We start from the raw sequence: 22,009 nt of genomic DNA on the forward strand, positions 1-22,009 counted from the left end.
GAGCGCACCCTCCGTTTCGGCTTCCTTCTGCCGGTGGGAAGGATCGACGGAAAACAGCGTTTAATGGTGCAAAAATAAAGCTGCTGTTATTATGCCCTTGTTAAGACAATACAGCAGCATGCGAGCGTGTGCTGACCCTCAAGAAACTGAGAATACGATATTAACAACTAAACTGATTGTGCATTAGGATTTCTGCGAGTAAAGGATTTGTTATTCCATCCCTTCTTACACATGGGTGAGAATCCTTAATTGATTCTTCTCTACCTTGATGCTGTTTTGTAAAGCCTTGAACATACTCCTAAAGCACAGGGGATGTCAACTCTGTAGTCCTCTACTTCCCTTGCTTGCAAAAGTTGTAGTCAGTAGTTGAGCTGTAATCATGTCACTTTCTCCTTGACAACTGTCACAGTCTCCGTGGACCTTAAATATTTACTAGTATGCTTCACTTTTTGGTACCAGTCTGTTTTGTAATCTCATTCCTGTGGCATCTACCATTGATAGTGCTATTTGATGTTACTCTGCAGTCCTTTGCTTATCTTCTCTTTGCTGTCTTTCTGATAAAGCCCATTTTCTTTGAGCTCATATTCTGTACAGCTTTATTCTTTTCTATTCTCTTTCACCACGTTCATGGAGTGGTTTGGGTTGAAAGGGACCTTGAAGATCATCTCATTCTAATTCACTGCCTGCTATGGGCAGGAACGCCTTTCACTAGATCAGGTCGCTTAAAGCACCATCCAGCCTGTCCTTGAACACTTCCAGGTATGGGGTATCCACAGGTCTCTGTACAACCGGTTCCAGAGCCTCACCAACCTCATAGGGAAGAATTTTTACCTTGTATCTAATCTAAAGCTACTCTCTTAGCTTAAGGCCATTCCCCCTTGTGCTGTCCCTACATGCTCTTGTGAAAAGTCCCTCTCCAGGATTCTTGTTAACTCCATTTAGATACTGGCAGATGCTATAAGGTCTCCCTGGAGCCTTCTCTTCTGCAGGCTGAACAAACCTACCTCTCTCAGCCTTTCCTCACAGAAGAGGTACTCCAGCCTTCTGATCATCTTAGTGGTCCTCGTCTGGACTTAATCCAACAAGTTCAAGTTCCTCTTATACTGGGCCCAAATGTGGACACGGCACTCCAAGTAGGATCTCACCAGAGGAAAACAGAGGGGGAGAATCCCCTCCCTCACCCTGCTGGCCACACTGCTTTGGATGCAGCCCAGAGTACAGTTGGCTCTCTGGGCTGTAAGTGCACATTGCCAGGTCATGTCATGCTTCTCCTCCACCAACACCCCCAGGTCCTCCCCAGGGTTGCTGTAAATCCATTCTCTGCCCAGCCTGTATTTGTGCTTGGGATTGCCCTGCCCTAGCTGCAGGAACTTGGAGTTGGCCTTGCTGAACTTCCTGAGGTTTGCACAGGCCCACTTTTCAAGCCTGTCAGGGTGCCTCTGGATGGCTTCTCTTCTCTCCAGCTTATTGAGGAGGAATTTCTTCGTGGAAGGGGTTAAACATTGGAATGGACTGCCCATGGAGGTGGTAGAGTCACCATCCCTGGAGGTGTTCAGCTGGACATATCACCTGGTGCTGTGATCTGGTTGACAAGGTGGTGATCAGTCAAAGGTTGGACTCACTGATCTTGGAGGTCTTTTCCAACCTAAATGACTCTGTGATTTTGTGACCACACACAGCTTGATGTTGTTGGCAAACTTGCTGCAGGTGCACTCAGTCCCACTGTCCATGTCACCAACAGTTGTTACTTGATTATTTCAGTCAGCCTTTACACATGAATCCATGTTGTCTTCTGTTGGGAGCTAGATTCAACAACTAAAAGATACTCAGAAAAATGTTTCTTATCATTTAGTGATGGTATTACCATGCATGTGCACCATCTGTTGTGACCTTTATGCTGGTTCATAACCAGGATTGGTTTCATAACCAAAGCATATCATTGTGCAAGCACAGTAAAAACGTGATCCTTGCCCCAGAGAACATTTAGCATTAATGTAAATGAAATGGCAGTGTGAATACAAAAAAAGAAACTTGGACACTTGTTGAATGTTAACATGATTGTCACAGCACATTACTAGTCTGATTACTCTTTCTTAGCAGAGAGCTTATGCCAAGTTTTACTTTAGATGATAAACTCTGCAATGTAGCTGCTGCAGCTCCAGTAGTTCCAAAGTACATAGCCATACAGCTTTATATAAAATTGTTCATATGACTGAAGATGTCACCAGCAGTGAGGTGCCAAAGAATCCAGGAGCAGCCTGTAATCAACTTTCAGGGCTGCCTCCATGGTCTTTAAAAAACAAGAAAAAAGTATGAAGCAAGTGGAAGGCTGGAGCGCAGCAAGACTCAGAACTCAGTGCTAGCTTGGATTTTCCTACATTCGTGCTTCCCTGCTAGTAATGTCATTTGAAAGGGCAGTACACAGGAGGAAGCAGGACATCAGAAACACTGCCTGGCCATGGATAGAGGTGGTGTTAGGAAAGCCAAAGTTCTACTGAGGTTGAGCTGTGCAGCATGTATCTAAAGAAAGGAGAAGTGCTTCTGATGTAGCATTAGTAGCAGAAATGTGAGTAAGAAAAAATGTTGGATCATTGCTAAATGGAGCTGGTCTTTTAGTGGTGATAGACACAGATAGGGCTGAGGTAACCAGTGCTGCTTTTGCTTCAGTCTTCACCTACAAATGCTTCCAGGCCTTAGTGTCACTTTGGAGTCAATCATTGAGTGAATCCTATTGGAAGATACTTCACATCACATAAAGGAAAACGCATGCATGAATTTATGTATGGTAAATCATGCCTGACCAGCCTAATTACCTTCAGTGATAGAATGACTGGATTTGTAGGCAACAGGACAGTAGAGTATGTGATTTACCTTGACTTCAGCGAAGCTTTTGACACTGTGGTGTTACAGCCAAGTTAGGGTATCATGGACTACATGAACGAACAACCAGCTACATTAAAAAAACTGGTTGGATGGTCAGGCTCAGAGAGTTGTAATTAATCAGACATAATTACCTAGAGGCTGGTAACAACTGGAGCACTGCATGAGTGTATTCTGTGACCTCTCCTGTTTAAAATGTCTGTCAGTCACCTGGAGGACAAGTCAGAGTGCAGTCTGATTAAGTGTGCAGGTGACAGCAAACTAGGGAAATCTCTTCTACTTGAGGGCAGAGCTGCCATTTAGAGGCACCTAGATTGGCAAGAGGAATGGGCAAGCAGAGATCTTACGAAATTTAACAATGACAAATGTAAATTCCTGCACTTGTAAAGGAAGAACCCCTTGCACGTACAGGCAGCAGTGTAGGGGGTTGCCAGACCAGAGAGCATCTCTGTCGAAAAGGCTTGTGAGGGGTCCCAGTGGACCATTAGCTGGAGGGAGTCAGCAGGACTACCAAGGTGGTCAGGGTCTCTGGTGAGGCTGTAGCACTAAAGCTTGTTCTGTCTGGAGTTTTGTCCAGGTGGCTTCAGGGTGGACCCTACAGCAGCTCCCCAAGACCTATGGGCAGCACTGAGAAGATGGAACCACACCCCTTTGTAGTGGTGTATGGCAGTAGGGTGAAGCACAACAGGCATAAATTGCATAACATAAACAAGGTGTTCAAACTGGATGTCCGGAAAAGCTTTTTCTCCTCAAGGACAATCAGTGCCACAGATTGCATAGTGTGCTTGTGGCATCTCCATCCCTGGAGACTTGACTGGATAAAGCCCTGAGCAGCCTGGCCTAGCCTCAGAGCTGAGCCTCCTTGGGCAGGAGGTTAGACTGGAGGTCTTCCAAGGTCTTCTCCAGCCTGACATGACCTGTGATGCTGTAGATCCCAAGAACTGCACTGAGTATGTTCATTCAGCCAGAGTCAAAAGTTAATAGTTTCTGCACTCTCCATTTATGAGCTAAGTGGTATACATCGCTCTAATCTCTGCAGGTTTTTCCTCTTTGCAAAACTCTGTGATGATTTTGTTACGAGTTTTAAGAGAATAGCCACTATAGCACATATAGTCTGCTGCTGCTAGTCAAAAGTTGGGAGATCAGCACATACTGTGTTGTTTAATCAGATAAATGAGGAAGGATTCATTATATAATAGATTTATAAATTAGTGGTAGGTGAAGCAATCTGCTTTGGTCTGTATGGTGAATGGAAAGTTTAGTTAAAAGTTCATTCCTGTTTCAAAGAGTTTTCCTGCTGCAAACTAAGGCTATTTTTGTACCCCTTAAACTAGCAATTTCTTCATGTGAGTTCTCAAAATCTTTCAAACTGTGTACTGATTTTAGTCAGGCATAAAGGTGTTTTTTGTTTGGTGTGTACAGTGTTGTTCCTGTGGGGTAGGAAAAGCAGATCGGGGAATAAAGCAAACTAGTTCCCACTGGACAGAATGCACCTTCAGGAAGATACTGGAATTATTTTTAAGGCAAACCATGTTAGAATGTAGCTTGTATAACTAAGAAGAGTTAGTGTTTTAGAACTTGCTTATTTTCTTTTTGCAGTGTCTTCTGGAGCCCATAAACTCTAGCTGATGTGAGCCACCTGTCAGTCAAAGCTGCATAAAAATAATGAAAATGTGATTTCTTGCATTTATATTTTGTGATGGTTTTCCTCTCAAATGAAATGTATAATAAAATCCTGCTAACGTGTTTAATCGCTGTTGGTCAAGTGTAAAGAGATTAAAGCATTATTTGGCTTTATTTTCCAGTGGCTTTGAAACGTATGCTGAACTTCAATGTTCCTCCTGTTAAAAACAGCACAGGAGAACCAGTGTGGAAGGTAAGAACTTTTGGAACCAGAGTAAGAGAATTTTATAGTGTTCAGAAAAGTTCCAATTTGCAGATTTTAGCTAAATCAAGTTCATCTGTCTTACGTTATTAACTTGTGCAAAATTTTTTTTCCTGTATTGTAAATACACAAAATTGAATATCAGAACTGCTGAAAAAATACCTGAGTCAGAAAGAAGCCTAATGGAAGAACTATTGATAGCTTGAAAAAGCTGAGCTTAAGCTAGCTTTATTACCTTTAAAATTACTTGTAGTTCATGAGGAGTTGACATTCTGTCTCTTCATCTGTTTTCTTTTTTCACTAATTCCTTTTTTCTCTTACCTGATTTTCCTGTTGTTCTCTCCCAAATGCAGTCAGAAAAACTGCACATACAATAACAAATTTCTGACAGCAAACTCTTGTTTGACAAGACATTTTTCAGGAGATAGAAGTGATGATTCTTTTTCCCCCTTTATCACTGAGGGTTTTTTTGGGTTTTTTCATATTTTATTTATTTGTAAGCACAAATGGAAGTCCTTGACAAATGAATGATTTATTATAAATTGGTAGATGTTTATTTCTTGAAGCACTTTTCAGGTTAGGATAGTAGTTCCCTAAACCTGAATTCCTGTATCTACTGTATTCTACAGCATCCACTTTTTACAGCACTTTATAAGATGATGTGTATCTGTTCAGGTTCTCATTTATGACAGATTTGGCCAAGATATCATCTCACCTTTGCTGTCAGTGAAAGAGCTAAGAGATATGGGGATCACTTTGCATCTGTAAGTACTTTTAAAAAATTGGGAATACTTTTCTAAAAAGAACATTTTTTAATGTTCCCTAAAATAATGAACAAATCAGTGAAAAATCATTTACTAAATAACTGCTAAAATAAAGATTATACACTGACTTGTTCCTAAAATCAGATGGCATTATTCAGAATCAGGGAGTGAAGATACAATTCCAAACACTGTTCAGTAGGATTTCTTGCTCGGTTCAGGAGGCCCTTGTTCAAAAATAAAAACTATCCAGTAGGTGTTCTTTTGGAATTTGTCTGTACAAATCCTTCTCTAATAATACATGTTAAAATTATATTGGCACAAACTGTTTCATGAGACTGTGTATGTTCTTTGTGTATCTTTTTACACATAGATTTTACTTGTCTGCTGTCAAACATATGAAATCTATAAGTATTATTTTAAGAGATTTCTCATTTCTTTTTCACCAGATTCCATTTACCTAGTCCACTGTCATTCCTTAGCTGTGGTAATAGTAGTGAAGAAACTTTGAACATACATTTATTTTTTTACAAGTTTATTAACTTTTGCTAAGTGAAGACTAGAAATGGAAGCACAGTTTAGTATGCTGACACATCAGCAGAAACGTGAGAAAAACATCTAAGCACCTTGCCTTTGAGCAGGAAAGGCAAGTTTAACAGTGGTTTTTTACCATGTCAACAGTTCACATATGAACTTTGTGGATGCAGTATTTTAGCTTCCTCTTGAAGATTTTTAAAGCCTTTTTTCAAGCTTTGAATAAACTTTGAAAACATCTATTAATATATTCAGCCAAAATATATACAAATGTGATTTTCTTTCTTGCTAAAACTCTGGCTAAATATAGAAAGAAATTGTAGGAAATTATATTTGTCTGTACAAATAAATAGTTACTTTAACTTGTATAATTTTACACATATCAGAGAAACAGCACGTTAGAGATGTCTTTTTTCTTACTGTCAGGCTTTTGCATTCAGATCGGGATGCTATTCCAGATGTTCCAGCTGTTTACTTTGTAATGCCAACAGAAGAAAATATTGACCGAATGTGCCAGGTAACTTGCATGTGTAATGTTTCAAAGGAGTCCACACAACAGGGTGTGTGAAGGAATCCTGCACTCACCAGAGTGTGACTGTTATTAGCACATACTTTTCAGAAAAATATTACCCAAAATATTATGCAAAACTTCAATTTCCCAGCGAGTAGAAGGGTGAATATATCAGGAGGCAGTGGGTACAAATACTCTATTTAACATTAGAAAAAGTTATTTTAATGAGGGTGGCTGAACACTGGAACAGATTGCCTGGACAGTTTGTGGAGTCTCTGTCCTTGGAGGGGTTCACAACCTGACTGGACACAATCCTAAATCACCTGCACAGTTTGATACTGCTTTGAGTGGGAAGACTGGATTAGGCTAATCTCAAATTTTCACATTCCTGGGAAGGAGATGGAAGGTTGACATCTTTGCCAAAGGAAGGAGAAGAGCAAAGGATATTTTTTGGTCGGCAGTAAGGTGTGGAATAGTAATTGCTGTCTTTCAGCTTAAATGTCATTTCCTGTTGTTTTGCAGTTCTGTGTTAGGTTGTTTATATCTGGACATGTAATCAAAACACTGTGTAAAGAGCTGTATGAAGAGACAGCTAAGCACTTCTGAAGATTTAGTTTGACTGTGGATAACTTTAACATCACACAGTAAAAGTATGATTTCTTCTTTTAATTAGTCAGGAATGTATTAGTACTTATTCAGGAAAAGTGTTGTGATTTTTCTTTCTTTTAGGATCTTCGAAACCAGCTTTATGAATCTTACTATTTAAACTTCATTTCTGCCATTTCGAGAAGTAAACTGGAAGATATTGCAAATGCTGCTATAGGTGCTAATGCAGTAACTCAAGTGGCTAAGGTAAGAAAGTCCCCCAGTCCCTAATGTTAATACCATTACAGGTGTTACTGCATTCTTATCTTCAGGCATGCTGGGGAAAAAACAGAACCTACAGGCATCCCAGTAATGCAGCTTAGTACCATACTTCAGCTGTCATTACTCCAAATGCTGCAGGATTTTTGTGCTGAATGATAAGAGGAGAAATAACAGTGGTTTCAGATTATTCCTGATCTCATCAGCTGAATGAGTGCTTTCAGTGCATATATCTTGGGGTGGGGTTTTAGCTCCTAAATACACAAAAAAAGCAGTGTGAGTGCAGTTCTCATTTGAAATAATATTTCATATATACACACTTTTTTACACTCCTATACCTCTGTGATTTAAAGGCATGTTTTAGGGATTTACTTTTATTTTTGTTGAATGGCTGTACCGAAACCTGTAAATTATTAAGTAATAAATACATTCACTTTTTCTCACTCTGATAAGTACTACTGGCATGAGAGAAAGAACCCATTGTGAAATAAAATGAACACTACTAGTTTTGTTTAAGCCTTAGGTCGTCAGCAGCAGGAAATTGCTGTAGCACTGAAAATTAACTTTCCTAAATCTGTTTTTTGGCTGTGATGTCTCATTAATAGTTTGTGCTATAGAGAAGTTTAACTTTTTCCCGAATGTACAGGTGTGTTACAGAAAAGTTAGAAGTCATGAGTTGTAATATCTTACTGTTCAGATATTGCCCTCTTTCCTCTCTCTTGCCTGAGAGCTCAGTGCTGATTATGTTGTAGTCCTTCATATTCATAAAAAGTGAACCTACAATAATGAAATGTCCTCCATATGCGTTTTTTCAGTCATACTTGGCTACTAGAACTTTGTCCACGGAAACAGTTGGACAGTTCTGGCACTTTTCAGTCCTCTTAATATTTTGTGTTAATCATTGAATCCTTACACAAGCTTTTTAATTCATAAATTATATCTTGCATTTATTTCTTTGAATAGGTATTCCTGTAAAATGTTCAAAATTAAGTAGCAGTTAATCACATATTTTTTTGTTATGCTTCACTCTGGACTATTCTGACCATTATTCCTTGATTTCTAGGTGTTTGATCAATATCTTAATTTTATTACTTTAGAAGATGATATGTTTGTATTGTGTAACCAAAACAAAGAACTTGTTTCATATCGTGGTAAGTAAATTTATATGGAAATTATACCAGAATGTCTGAAGTTGAAATTTACTTTTGAATTTGTAGCTAATAACCAGCAATTACTTCATTTTGCTTTGATCTGCTCAGAATTCAGGATAACCTGTTAGATGTATAAAGTCATGAAAGAAGCAGTTCTTAGATACTCATTTCAGCATCTTTATCACATGGTGATTGGGATACTGAAAAATAAATATGTATTTTTAAATAACAAAGGAAAACTGTGGTATAGACATTTATGGATAATAACACTTTTTATACAAGGAATAATGTTGGAAAAATTACATATTGTTTTCACATTAGATAGTCACTATGGATGGGAAAGGGCATTCTAGACAATAAGCAATGCTGATTGCTTCTGCAAGCGTGTGAGCCAAGCATGTCAGCTTCTTCACAAAGTTTCAGAGTTGCAAGTGAAGTCAGCCTCCTGGAACTCTTTTTCTTCTCAAGACTTCTGTTCAACTTGATTTGGAACCTAGCGGGAAAAGCAAGTGGCTGCCTTAGGTCAGTTGCTTTGGTGCTATGGCAGCTCAAGTCAACATACATACTAGTTGTCATTATTATCCACGTGATCTTCCTCCCTCCATTGTGCTGATTTTATGTACTCCTCTGACCCATTAATTGTGATAAATGTACAGGGAACTACCACTCCACCGCTCCTGCCCCTTACTCTGGATGTTACAGGGTATGTTGTCTTGCTGCCTCTGCTGTAGTTTCGTTCTTCCTCTCCTCCAGAGAACCAGTAATTTCAGAGCTGCAGTGTGTGTTTAATTGACTCTTTCCTTAGAAAATACCAACTCCTTTGTGTGATGTACAAATGCAATGCAACAGAAGAAGCAAAAGTTAAGATAGTCCTATTTTTGCAGCAGCTCCTCATTCCTTTAGTATAGTCACAGTGTCACACAGCTAATTCTTGGTGCGTGGAATACTCCCTAGTGACCAGGTAGAGATGAGAAGTCTCTGTATGTATAATATTTGGCAGTGAGATTTTTCTCCTCTCTTGCCCAATATCCAAAGTCAGTACCTTTCTTTAAAACCGGATCAATAATACTGAGTCGTGTCTCACACTGGGGATTGATTCCATTGGCAGAGTGAAGGGCATTTTTGTTTGAAAAGCAGACTTTATTTTTTTCACTAAAACCTGATGTTAAGAGTTTTAAAAATAATTGTTTTGTGATGCGTTCCTGTGTATATAAAGATACTTAATTGACTGTCATAAGATTGCTTGTGCTAACAAGGAATTTGAATTTAAATGACTGAAAACATTTTGCACCCATCAGTTTCTATCTGGCTTGTTTTCCTCTCTGGGGCCGCTGAAATTTGCCACCATGTTTAAACCAATGTAGAAGTGGGCTGTTTCCAAAAGCTCATGGAACAGAAACCTGATCTCCCACAGAGAGTGATGAGTTTTCCATTAGAGCTCAGTGGCTGATCTGTCTTATTGTGTGAGTTCTAGATCTGACACAGACAGTCAGTAGGAGTGCAGAGGTGAGGAAGAAGTGGGCTTTTTTGCCTGTGGAGAGTATAGCAGGAGACTGCCGGTTTCATCATCTACAAAAGTCAGTGTAAATCTGAGGGTACTGAGTGATGGCTGCTGTTCTTGCAGCAGCACTGCCGCGTGCCCACGAATGTATCTGAATGGGTGAACCAAGAGCAGATATAAAAAAACAGGTTAAATTTCAGTTCTGTGATTTCTTGGCTATATGACTGCTTTTACAGAGAGGTAATGTCAGGATAAATAAGCATGATAAAATCCTTCAATTATGTGAAAGACTTTCGTAGACAGAAGGGGCATAATACATGCCCTTTGTTTAGTAAGGGACAAGAAGTGATGAGTTTAAATGCAACGAGAAAGTTTCTGACCAGATATTAGGGGCACTTTCTAATTTTAAAAATAGTGAAATATTAGATTACCTGTAAATGTTATGGTATTTTTATGTCTGGGAAGCTATTTGAATTGGTTTAGATGCAGAAATTACATGGGTTTAACTCATCTTTGGAAAGGAAGACCAACTAGATAGTCCCTCAGGCTCTCTCTGGTTCTGTTTCTCTAAGACTGTGTAGAAGAAAGAATAAATGAGTAATATTGGTATAAAGTTGATATTTGAGATATGCTGTTTCATGCTATTTGAATGCTTCTTTACCATTCTTTACAATTTGATTGAATTTTGCAGTACAACAGAAAAATGTAGGAGACCTATGCTTTCTTTTCTGTAATAGATGCATTCCCCATAACCTTCTTAGAGTGGAGAGAGAGAAATGTATAGAAAACATGGTAGAACATTTTACCAAAAGATTCTTAATGAAGTTTCCCAAAGGTTGATCTAAGGAGCAGTAATACTGAGTATCTGTGTTGGTTGCTATGGTACAAGAAAAGGAATGTGCTCATAAAATGTGCATGTTAGACAAAATTAGAAGGCACTGACAGTATGCAGATTACAGGAACATCAGAAATGAGTACTTTAAACATAATAACATGATGGGAATTAAATTTTAGAATTGGAAAAGGCAAGAGAGTAAAAGTAAGGTTTTTTCACCCCTATAAACTGGGAGACCATTAGTTGGAGATAAGTACAGAATTATAGCCCCAGTGAATTTCAAAGCTTTGTCATTACAGAAAAATACAGATTTTGGGAATGGTCTGCCTTTCTTGGTGCTGGTATTTCAGAAACTTGAAACTTCTATTGCTGCTGTCAGCCTAGTCAAAACTTTGGCTTGCTAAGTATAGTTGCTGAAATATAATCCACATCTCTAAAGTTCTTAGAGGAGAAAAGATGGGGGGGAAAAAAAGCACCTTTAAAGTTAGAGAATGGTTATGGCTGGCCATGCATAAATTTAGAATGGAAGGCTTATTAATGTTTAGAGCTTTGAAATTAATTTTTGAAGAAAGAGGATATGACAGATAATTATGAGAAAAATTTTTAAAGGTAAAGTAAAACAAACAAGGATAGAATTTATGGCATGAATCCTGAGATAGTGCTTGACTTGAGGTCTGTGATAAGATTTGGTTTGATGTTGCCTGTTGGCTCTTATATTCTTGTCAGGGTTAGTTACTTAAGAGAAATGTTGCTGCGTGTCTTCTGTTCTGACGTAAATGTGGGAGGGAAATCTCTCTTTCCTGTCAAGTAAAATGTTTTATAACTTGGGAATTACCCCTAATCTAGAGACTGACAGTAAATTTATGAGAAAAAAAAGGAATCTCGATACAAGAGGTGGGATTTAGAAATTCTGAATATAGATAACTACATACTATAATTAAACTACACAGGTAATTTTTGAGGATTTTTTTCCTGAAAAATGTTTGTCAAGTGGATGGCCATTTCTCTTCTAGAACATGTTTCTTAGTAGGTTTTTTGTTAATGCAATACTAACACAATCCAAAAGATAACATATGCAGTCAGAGAGACTTGGAAATGATTGTGTAGTGTTTGACCTTATACAGCAAGCATTAATTAAGTTCTCCCAATTTTTTTCTCAAAAAAAAAAAAAAAAAAAAAAAAAAAAAAAAAAAAAAAAAAAAGGGGGGTGGAAACTAATAGATGTGCTAAGAGGGGCATTTCAGGATGTAATCTCTTCTGCACCAAAATCTGTTGACTACTAACAGCCATCAGATTAGAAGAGGTTTGCCTTCTCAGTATTAAAGTGGCATGAACTTATTTAACCCTATTTTTTTTTTCCACACTGTTTTAGCCATTAACCGACCAGATATAACAGACACAGAAATGGAAACTATAATGGACACTATTGTTGATAGTCTCTTCTGTTTTTTTGTTACACTTGGTAAGTTTCCAAATTCTAGCATATTTTCTGTATTCAGTGAGATAACTAGAAGTCTAGTGATTTTATATAGAAAATTAAATGCAGAATTCAATCTGTGACCAAAATCTCAATAATTCACAGAGTGGGATAATGATCTTGCTCAAATTATTGCTTTATATCACTGTAAAGTACAATAAGGGCTGTCCTTCATGGGATTTGAGTCTTAGTCTTCAGTATGAATGGGAGAAGAATACAGAAATGCAAAGGTTTGGGTTCACTGTTTTAACAAAATCCTAGTTTGCAGTGAAGATAATAGTGCTTTGAGTTTGGATTTGTCATTCTTAAAAAAAAAAAAACAAAGCCAAAGTTTTAAAAAAAACCCACTGCAGAATTAGAAGAAAAAAAACTCCTCTCACAGACCCTGCAAAGATCTAACTGAAATAACTCCAGGAATAGGAAGATATATTAAGTTTGCTTATTTTATTGTGAGTTTCCTTGATGCTTAGCTGATACATTTTTCATGTGATGACATTTAACTTAAGCTCTAACTGAAACTGGTCTGTCTGAGATAGCTGGCCTACAAGGGGAGTTGGGGATTGCTGTGGGGCAGTCTGTTCAAGAGAGATTTCCTTGGACCTATTCAGTTCTTTCAAGTGTTAGTTGATACAAATTGAATGTTTTTCCTCAGTCACTTAAACTGTATGGTTTTGGAATTTTCCTATTTGTATAGATAAGTGAGAAACAGTAGCTAAATATTTCAAAACCTGAAAGCCAATGGAAAATGTGCTTTTGAAAATAGCATTACCATGCAGTGAGTTGTAACAGATATATTGTGCTGGTGGTGGTGGCATAATACTTACTACTGTGTTCAAGGGACTTCTAACCTTTTGAAAAATAACTTTTAATGCATCTGTACAAGATAGTTTGTCCCCTCCACAGTACATTAGCTTTCTTTCTAGTATACACTGTATTTCTCATAAATTGCTGTCTGGGGTATTCACTTACTTTTGTAAAACTCTATTTAATATTTGCATATAGCATTTTTTGTTTCATAGATAAAGACTGCAAGAGAAAAGTTTGTATTTAATCTCAGAATGTTAGTAAAAATTATTTATAAAAAGTAAAGTAATACAGAATCTGAAAATTACAATGCATGTAGAAGTCAATGTATCTTTTATTAGGCGCTATTCCTATAATCAGATGCTCAAGAGGAACTGCAGCTGAAATGGTGGCAGTGGTAAGAACTGTTTTTCTAAACACCTGTCATTGCTTTAAAACTTTCCAAACATTACTTTGACTTTTCTCGGTACTAGAGGCAGAGATCTAGTGTCATTGTATCCTTTTCCTTGTAGAGGAAATAAAACTGGAAAAGAGATACATCCATTTTCCTTTCTCGGATTTCAGTTCCATGGAACTTCTGTAGAAACTGTAATGTTAGGGAATCAAATTATGAGAAACTTAAATAATAATTCCTAAGCTAGAGTTTATCAAGATTTTCTGACAGACATTATAATTAAGATGCATCTACACAGTTTAAAAAGTGGCTGTCAGGCCTGTGTTACTCTCTGTGTATCAGTAAGACATTTTTACCTATCTTGCTGGGAAACCCTGTAAGTACAAGAGGTTTTTAGTATATCAAATTAAACTGACATTGAATTTGATCATCAAATAGGGATAAAATGACTAAAAGAAATCACAATTAGCAATCTCTACAGAACTGTCTTCATTAGGAGTCACTGTGGTTCATTTCTTCCATCTTCTTTGCATCTTCTGTGTCAGTGAAATGATAATACTGATTAAACCTAAGCATACAGTGTGCATACACTCATATTGAGGATAATCTCATTTTTATAAAACAATTGTGGGGCAGTGTGTGACAGCCCAATTTACTGCTTCTGCTGTGGTTCCCTCTTGATGCCTCCTACTGGTGTTTTCTACTTGCATGTTTAGGGAAAAGGTGCTAATTGTCTGGCAGGAGATGAGTAGGCATAAAGGAAACATCTTCAGTGTAGTCCTGGACATCGATATAAATGCTGGAGGGAGAAAATAGATGTAAGATTTCATTCTTTCCCATCTGCACTGGACCTAATCTTCCTGCAGTGAAGACATTTATAAACTACAAAAACAGCACAATAAGTCTTTTAATGTTGATCATGTAGAGAGGTTAGGAAGCCATTGGTTTGTTAAAAGTGGTTCTGTTTTTCCCCTCCTTAGAAATTGGATAAGAAGCTCAGAGAGAATCTAAGAGATGCCAGAAACAGTCTTTTTACAGGTGACACACTTGGAGCTGGCCAGTTCAGGTATTGTGTTAGTAATTTTATTTTTCATATTTCAGTTGTCTTGGTAAGTCACCACTGTATTGAAAACTGTATTGACATGGATGTGGTTCAAATTCTATATTAAAGGAATTTACATACTTTTAAGGGAGTTTTCCCGTCTCACAGCATAACCCATTTTAAAGCTTCTATAACTAATAAGAGTATGGTCCTAGGACAGTAAGTCAAAAATTATGTTATGAACCAGTTAATTTTGTTCAGCCTCTAAACCCAGCAAGAGCCAAACTTCTGCAAATACACTCTGTTTACAGGACCATGAAATGCCGTCGCGTGCCTGAACATATCTCTTAGCAAAAGAACATATCTCCTTTGAAAGAAAGAAGGACCCATTTTCTTGTCTGTGAACAGTGTTACCAGTTTAGTTATGTCAAAAGCAAGTGTTTCTCAGCTGATCCCCCTCTTGACCAGAGGAGGACTGCTTGAGGACTACCACTTGGATAATTAAGGTCTGTTAAAGTCATGACCATTTGAATCCTTTAAAGATGCTTGTGTGCATCTGATAATGTGTTCTCAGTAGCATCCCTGTATACTGTTGCCCCCAGATAGCTGAATACTCCACAGGCTGCCTTAGGAAGGTGTATTATAGGAGTTTATACTGTACATGGAAAAGAGGACATGTATTGGCAAGACTGTAGCTGAAAGAAGTTTATAATCTCCTAACTGGGTATAAAACAGTCATCATACTTTTATCTCAGATTAAAATCAGAACTTGGATAAAAGGCACAAAAACATCAAAGCTGGCAAAAGGAATGAGCTTGAAAGGAGAGAGAATAGTTGTGAAATACCAGTTTCTTCATTTTCATGGGAAGTGAATTGTAAGCACTGCTTTTCCTTCAGAGGCGTGGCTTGTTTTCCTGGTAGTGTAGCATCATTGCCCTCAAAATTAAAATGCAAGGTAAAGGAAGCATAGGAAAGTTTAAGCAGTTGAATGGCTTCAGGTCTCTAGTTTGGTTTTTCAGAATCAGGTGACTAAGGTTTTTGAGATTATATATTTAAGTGAATATACTTTAAGGAAATCCAGAGCATGGAATTTAAATGCTTTTACTCTGTTCAAAGGCACTTTAACTGGCATGTTTGCAGAAATAATGTACTTAAGAGAAATATATGTAATAATGTTCTGTCAGCTCACAGTCTCGCTATCTTCACTATAAATTTTTCATGTAGCTGTAACTCAAGACCTTTAGGCATGAATGCATTCTTTTACCACAAAATTGGGTACTGATGGAATTACCACAGTGCGTCTCAGAAGTTCATAATTTATTTTTTTATGGACTTTATATACAAGCAAAGAGAAAAACTAACTTAAAAACCCTTGGAAGTGAGATTTTATGTTTGAGGATTGTAATGGGAATTAAATATTACCACTGAAACGGTTGTTTGGAACTCAAATGTGTATCCACACAAAGGTGTATTGGTTAATACCTAAAAAGCTAGTTGCTGTTCAGTGTTTTGACTTCTGCTCAGTATTTATATAGTGGTAATTTCACTTAGTACAAAATAAAATAATATTTTTATCATTACTAAGATTTGATTTGTGTAATTTATCATAGTGATCAGACCCAGTGACTTTGGGGCAGGCTGGAGTAGCTCAGCAGTAGGCGGCTTTGCTTTTATCTTGAAATATGATAGAGGAGGTGGCTGATATCACTCAGGATGTTACTGGGATGTTTTAACCATGTTTAAAGAAGTACTAACAAAGTGTCATCTTTTCAGCTTCCAAAGGCCCCTATTAGTCCTTGTTGACAGAAACATAGATTTAGCAACTCCTCTACATCATACTTGGACATACCAAGCTTTAGTTCATGATGTTCTGGTAAGGATAAATCTGATTTTGTTACCAAAACTATTTTTTCACTCAGTTTGTTGTTAAACTTATTACCACATTCTCTCTTAATCCAAAATCTGTTTTGTCTTTTTTATTTGGAAGTTGTTTTAGTAAAGAACAACTTGGAAGATTTTCTCTAGAAGTTTTATTTAGCAATAATTTCTAAAATATTTTAAGAAGTTGAAATCTTGATATCATCTAAAGATAGCTAATTCAGCAATCCTGCCTTTTTCTTCAGTAGCTCGTGATCTGTATGTTATGTAATAGCCAAGCTCCATTAAGTGCAATTCAACTTTGAAAAAGAAGTGCTTTTAATGTGTTTTAAAACCAATTTTGGTTTTAGTTTGAACTTCTAAAAATACTTTTTCCGGTTTTTCTCCACAAGGTGGTGTAGGTGTTCAGTGCAGAGTGGTATATGATCCTACTGTAAGGAATCTAAAACAGATTTTTAAAAAACATTTTTAAATATTTAGATAGCCTTAAGTTGCCTTTATTTCCTCAAGTTTATTTTATAAAACCAATATTAGAAATGTACTTGAATGATAGCTCATTCTGTTTACCTCAGATTTGTGCATTTTGTCTATAGGTGTGGAGTAAATAATAATTTAAAAAAAAAAGTAAGAGTAATTAGTATCTGGAGGCTTTTTTTGTACTGAGACCTATTTTTGGGAATAATTTCAAAATCTACCTTTGAGAATTATTTTGGATTTATTACTGAGACTGTTAGAGGCATACATGAAATATGCACGTGCATGTATGCGCTCATCTGCAAAGTTGATGGTGAACTGTATAGCCACACACAGAGTGCATTGCTATGATGAAAATATTTCATCACTAATGGAATGCTTTAGGGCACTTGTAAATTTTATTTTATGTAATTAATTCCTTATCACAAGTCCTTTCCTCTTAAACTTAAGGGTGCTTTATACAAATAAACAATTTTTGGCCTAGTTTCTTCAGGAAAGGCATATCTGAAAAAACCACAGTTTGCACGGAGTTTTCTCCAGTAAGTGTTGAACTGGCTAGAGACTTGCAGGTAGAAGTACTGAATTTCTACAGGTTTCTTTCTGAAGTAGTGTTGGGTGGCCTCAGGTGTGAGTTGGGATAGGACTTCAGTTCATCAGGATGCAGATCAAAGGTACTGGAGACTGAGGACAACTAGTGCTACAAACAGGGTGGGGTATTAAAACGACACTAGAAGACTTGCTCAAAGATCATTGGATATTTATCTCTACTGCACCAGGTTTCAATAGTTCTCTGGACCAACTTGTTAAATGCTGCATCTTAAAAATGAACAGGATTATGTTTTTTTTAGTGAAATTGTAACCAAGTGGTCTGTGGTTCCATGAAAAGGGCAAAAGTTTAATTTCAAAACCAGTCAAGTTATTCATCTTAAAGGCAAGCCTGCAAAACTCTTCACATGCTGAGCATAATATTTCATGAAATACCTGCAGTAGTCTTTTAAGAAGCCATAAATTGTAACCATGAAAGTGTTACCAAGATGTTGATTATGTCGAGTATACTTTCAAGCAAATTGGTTTTTGTTTAAGGTCTCAGTTACAATAGTCCAGGAATGCTGTGCAGTGTTGAACTACCCAGGCACAAAGTTGAGTGCTGCGTCCATTGAGATTATAACCGTGCTGTTTCTACACTTAAACAGGCTTACATAAAGAGATTCCTATTTCTAAATAAAAAACCTTTCATCAGTGGATACAGAAAAATGGGAGGCATGGATAGAAAGCCTTAAAAGGACAAAATGAGGAGTTGAAAGGAGGAACACTAATTAATAAGAATTATTTTAGGAAAACTTGTAAATGCCAAAACTAACTTGAAAACCCAGGTCACTGGTGAGTTAAGCTGAGCCAAAACATAGATCTCCATTAAAAATTACAGCTAAATTTCCAATCACATTAATTCTTTTGAAGTTTTTATCGAATATGTGTACTTGAAAAATACTATTTTTTTGCTAAAACATTAAACATCTCTTGTAAGATGAGGTCTGTGCTCATCAACTGCATGTGTTTCCTTTGAGTAGCTACTTGGTTTTGTTTCTATTCTGGCCTGGGTCATTTGTAGTGCTTAAGTCCCTGCCAAGGCATAACTAGGAACATTTTAAAACTTTATTTGACAGTTTCACTCACAGTGATCCATTTCTGTATACTTTAATGAAAATAATAAAGTGAAGTTTTATTTCTGGAAAAAATATCTATTCTAAAAGGTTCTAACAGATTCTGTGTAGTCGAAGACTTGACTCTATCATTATTTGCCAAGCAAAGAGCACCTCTGAAATTTTAAATGTTCTTGAAAAGGGCTAGGACAAAGTCAGCAAGTGGAATACTTATTAATACTCTGTTGAAAACCAGAGAGGTAAGCTGCAGAAAATACAGAGCAGTCTTTGGCAGTGGGGGAAAGAACTAGAAGACCCACAGGGAGGGAGCTGTGTGGTGACATATGAGCATAACTGTGTCTTCTAGCAAAGCGATGTAGTTTCTATGTTCATACATCTGTGGAAGAAGAAAAACTATATGGAAAAATAGCAGCTTTGTTGCAAAGTTTTGCTTTATCATGCATTCACTATTTTACTAGTGCTTTAATAATCCTGTTGCTGATGTCATCAGCTTCTTGGCAGCTTTGACATATATGTTGTAGTTACGTGAGTGAACTTAAGCCTTATAAACACTTTTTCTGCAATATAGAAGCTTTTCTATTTCAAAGATTTGGAGTGTTTTAGAGCACAGTCTTTGCTAAGTAATTTATTTTCTATGCAGAAAACAGTGTTCAAAGTTCAGTGTCAGAAGACTGCTTGCGTATGAGATAATCAAAAGTCTTTGCTTAACATTTGTTGCCTTGTTTGGTGTTGGACTGGTCACAGTTCAGTAATTGTGAGTAATTTTGGAGTTCTTATATTTCTGTTTCTATTATCTAGTGAACTAGTAAACTGTTTTCCTGCCTACTTATGAAGCTCTAATAAATAGCTGTGTTAATATTTTTTTAGAAAATATTCTTAAAGGTATTTCGTTGAGTATAAAAGACTGAATAAACAAACCGTCAAATATTTACATAAGTCTCTTCTTTATTTTAGGATTTCCATTTGAATAGAGTTAACTTGGAAGAATCAACAGGAATGGAAAGTACTCCAGCAGGTGCTAGACCTAAGAAAAAAAATAAGAAGTCCTATGATTTAACTGCATCTGATAAATTTTGGCAAAAGCATAAGGGCAGGTAAGCTGTAAAGATACACAGTTTATATTAATTTAGTCAATATAAATTCTAAGTATTCTTCATATATGGTAGTTCTGCTTTTAATCGTATTTGAAAATATCTTCTAGTTTGGGGGCTTTTTTTAAGGTGTACTGGGTCTGTCTGAAATGGTGTTCATTTCCCCACAGCAGCCCTCCCAGTGCTGTGCTTTGCATTGTTGCTAGAAGAGTGTTGATAACACACCAGTGTTTTGGCTACTGCTGAGCAGTGCTCACACAGCATCAGCGCTGTCTCCCCGACATTCCCCCTCACCAGTGGGCTGAGGGTGGGCAAGATCTTGGGAGGGGGCATTGCCAGGACAGTTCACCCAAACTGACCAAAAATACACTCCATACGACACCAAACCACACCACACCAATAGCATTCCATACCACTGTTCAGCAATAAAATCTAAGAGAAAGGAGGAGGAAGGATGCAGCCTTCAATGGGGTTTTTTAAATGTTTGTCTTCTGGAGCAACCGCTCTGCCTACTGAAGCCCTGTTTCCTGAGAAATGGCCAGACATCATCTGCTGATGGGAAGTAGAGAATAAAACCTTTTGTTTTCCTTTGCTTTCACACATAAGCTTTCCTTTTTTCAACTGCCTGTATCTTGACCCATGACTTTGGGAGTTTTTTCTACCTTGCTTTCTCCCTGCCCAGTCTTGCTGAGTAGAGAAGTGATAGAGTCACCTGGTGAGCACATAGCATCCAGCCAGGGTCAACCCACCACATAAGGAATGATCATGGCCAGTATTCATTGTCCATTATTTTTGTCTCTTAGCTCTTTGTTACAGAGCTCAAAATTGTTCTTACCAAAATTACATAAAATTATTGAAAGCAGTGAATATATCTTAGAAAGTTTAAGTAAACCTACAGTAAGATGTCATTATTTTCAGTGATTTGATACTGCTGCATGATTTGCGTGTTGTTATTTCCAAAAAAGGTTTTCATTGTCTGGTTCTAGTATTTCAGTTTATTGATTTAACTGAGCCTAATGCAGACTATTGCATTAGTCCTTTTCCAGAGGTGGCTGAGTCTGTTCAGGAAGAACTGGAATCTTACAGAGCCCAAGAAGATGAAGTCAAAAGACTTAAAAGTATCATGGTAAGTTTTATCACCTGTATGTGTTCTATGTAAAGCGTAACAGGGCTTGTAGAGATGTTCAGCCCACCCTGTCATCCCACGGACAAAAATTTTCAGTGCATGCTGAATTTTAGGCATAATACGATCGTAAAAGTAGGACTAGAAACACCATATTTCATGAGAAGTTTCAATTTCTTCTTCATTGGTGTTGCAGTTATATAGCTTCCATACTAACTGAAAAATGAAATACAGACGTTAACACCACTATGAGAAAATAGTTTCTAAATGTATTGACTATCTGCATGTGTGGTATTTATATTTATTATGACTATTTTTATCCCTCTTTTCAAACCCTTCTTCAAAACCCAGGGTATAGAAGGGGAGGATGAAGGAGCAATAAGTATGCTTTCAGATAATACAGCTAAGCTAACTTCAGCTGTCAGGTAAGTAGTCAGTAATGCATTATTGTTTATTACCTGTGAACCATTTCTAGTTTTTTCTGTCATTGTACTTTCTGTATTCTTTGAAATCAACATCTTTAAATGTAGGCTATTCAGCTTTATAATATAGTTTAAATGCTTTATAATTCTGGTAAAGTTTTATGTGATGTCCTAAGCCAGTGCTTGCATATATGACTTCCACAATGTGTGTGACTTTGGAGTGTTTCCTCAGCAAAGACAAGAGTAATCTAAGTGCATCATAGATTTGCTTGCACTCTTCCACCAAAACCCCCAAACTCTGCATTCTTTCATAAAAAAAAATAACTGAAATCCCCCTTCTTCACGTCTCTGCTTGCTTTGCACAGTGTGTAATCAATTACATTTTGATTCATGTATTTTCTGTAACATCTGTTTGCGAGATTATAGTCATTCAGAACTCTGAGAAATTTACCCCCCCACTTTTGAAGACCAAACCACCAGTGACAGTGGTTTCATGACAGTGAAAGTCTTAGATTTCGGCTTCTTTCTCATTGTAAATTTGTTTTTCATTCCACTGATGCCTTCAAGAAGGGAGATAAATAGTTTGCTGCCTTAATCACTAAGACCCAATCAGAAGGAAGAAGAAACATTCATTATCCAGAGGATAAATGGGGTGATATGCCCAGTATCCTGTGAAATCCAGCATGCCTGTATTAGTTAGTTATCTCTTAGTGAGTTTGAA

The 22,009-nt window shown here is 37.2% G+C and overlaps 1 protein-coding gene across 1 annotated transcript in view; it reads left to right on the forward strand.

Annotated features, from left to right (window-relative positions):
• Nucleotides 1–4,687: 4,687 nt before the first annotated feature.
• SCFD1 (sec1 family domain containing 1) overlaps nucleotides 4,688–22,009 on the forward strand; it is a 47,560-nt gene continuing 30,238 nt past the window's right edge. Inside the window, exons 1-12 of the mRNA XM_008639566.2 lie at nucleotides 4,688–4,756; nucleotides 5,441–5,529; nucleotides 6,487–6,577; nucleotides 7,301–7,423; nucleotides 8,499–8,586; nucleotides 12,295–12,384; nucleotides 13,545–13,600; nucleotides 14,578–14,663; nucleotides 16,413–16,512; nucleotides 19,607–19,746; nucleotides 20,779–20,869; nucleotides 21,218–21,291. Of these exons, the coding sequence (XP_008637788.1) occupies nucleotides 4,700–4,756; nucleotides 5,441–5,529; nucleotides 6,487–6,577; nucleotides 7,301–7,423; nucleotides 8,499–8,586; nucleotides 12,295–12,384; nucleotides 13,545–13,600; nucleotides 14,578–14,663; nucleotides 16,413–16,512; nucleotides 19,607–19,746; nucleotides 20,779–20,869; nucleotides 21,218–21,291 (1,085 nt within the window). The 5' untranslated portion in view covers nucleotides 4,688–4,699. The remainder of the gene's footprint in view (nucleotides 4,757–5,440; nucleotides 5,530–6,486; nucleotides 6,578–7,300; nucleotides 7,424–8,498; nucleotides 8,587–12,294; nucleotides 12,385–13,544; nucleotides 13,601–14,577; nucleotides 14,664–16,412; nucleotides 16,513–19,606; nucleotides 19,747–20,778; nucleotides 20,870–21,217; nucleotides 21,292–22,009) is intronic.

Source organism: Corvus brachyrhynchos, unplaced genomic scaffold (genome assembly GCF_000691975.1).
Source record: "Corvus brachyrhynchos isolate BGI_N302 unplaced genomic scaffold, ASM69197v1 scaffold115, whole genome shotgun sequence".
Taxonomy (NCBI): Eukaryota; Metazoa; Chordata; class Aves; order Passeriformes; family Corvidae; genus Corvus; species Corvus brachyrhynchos.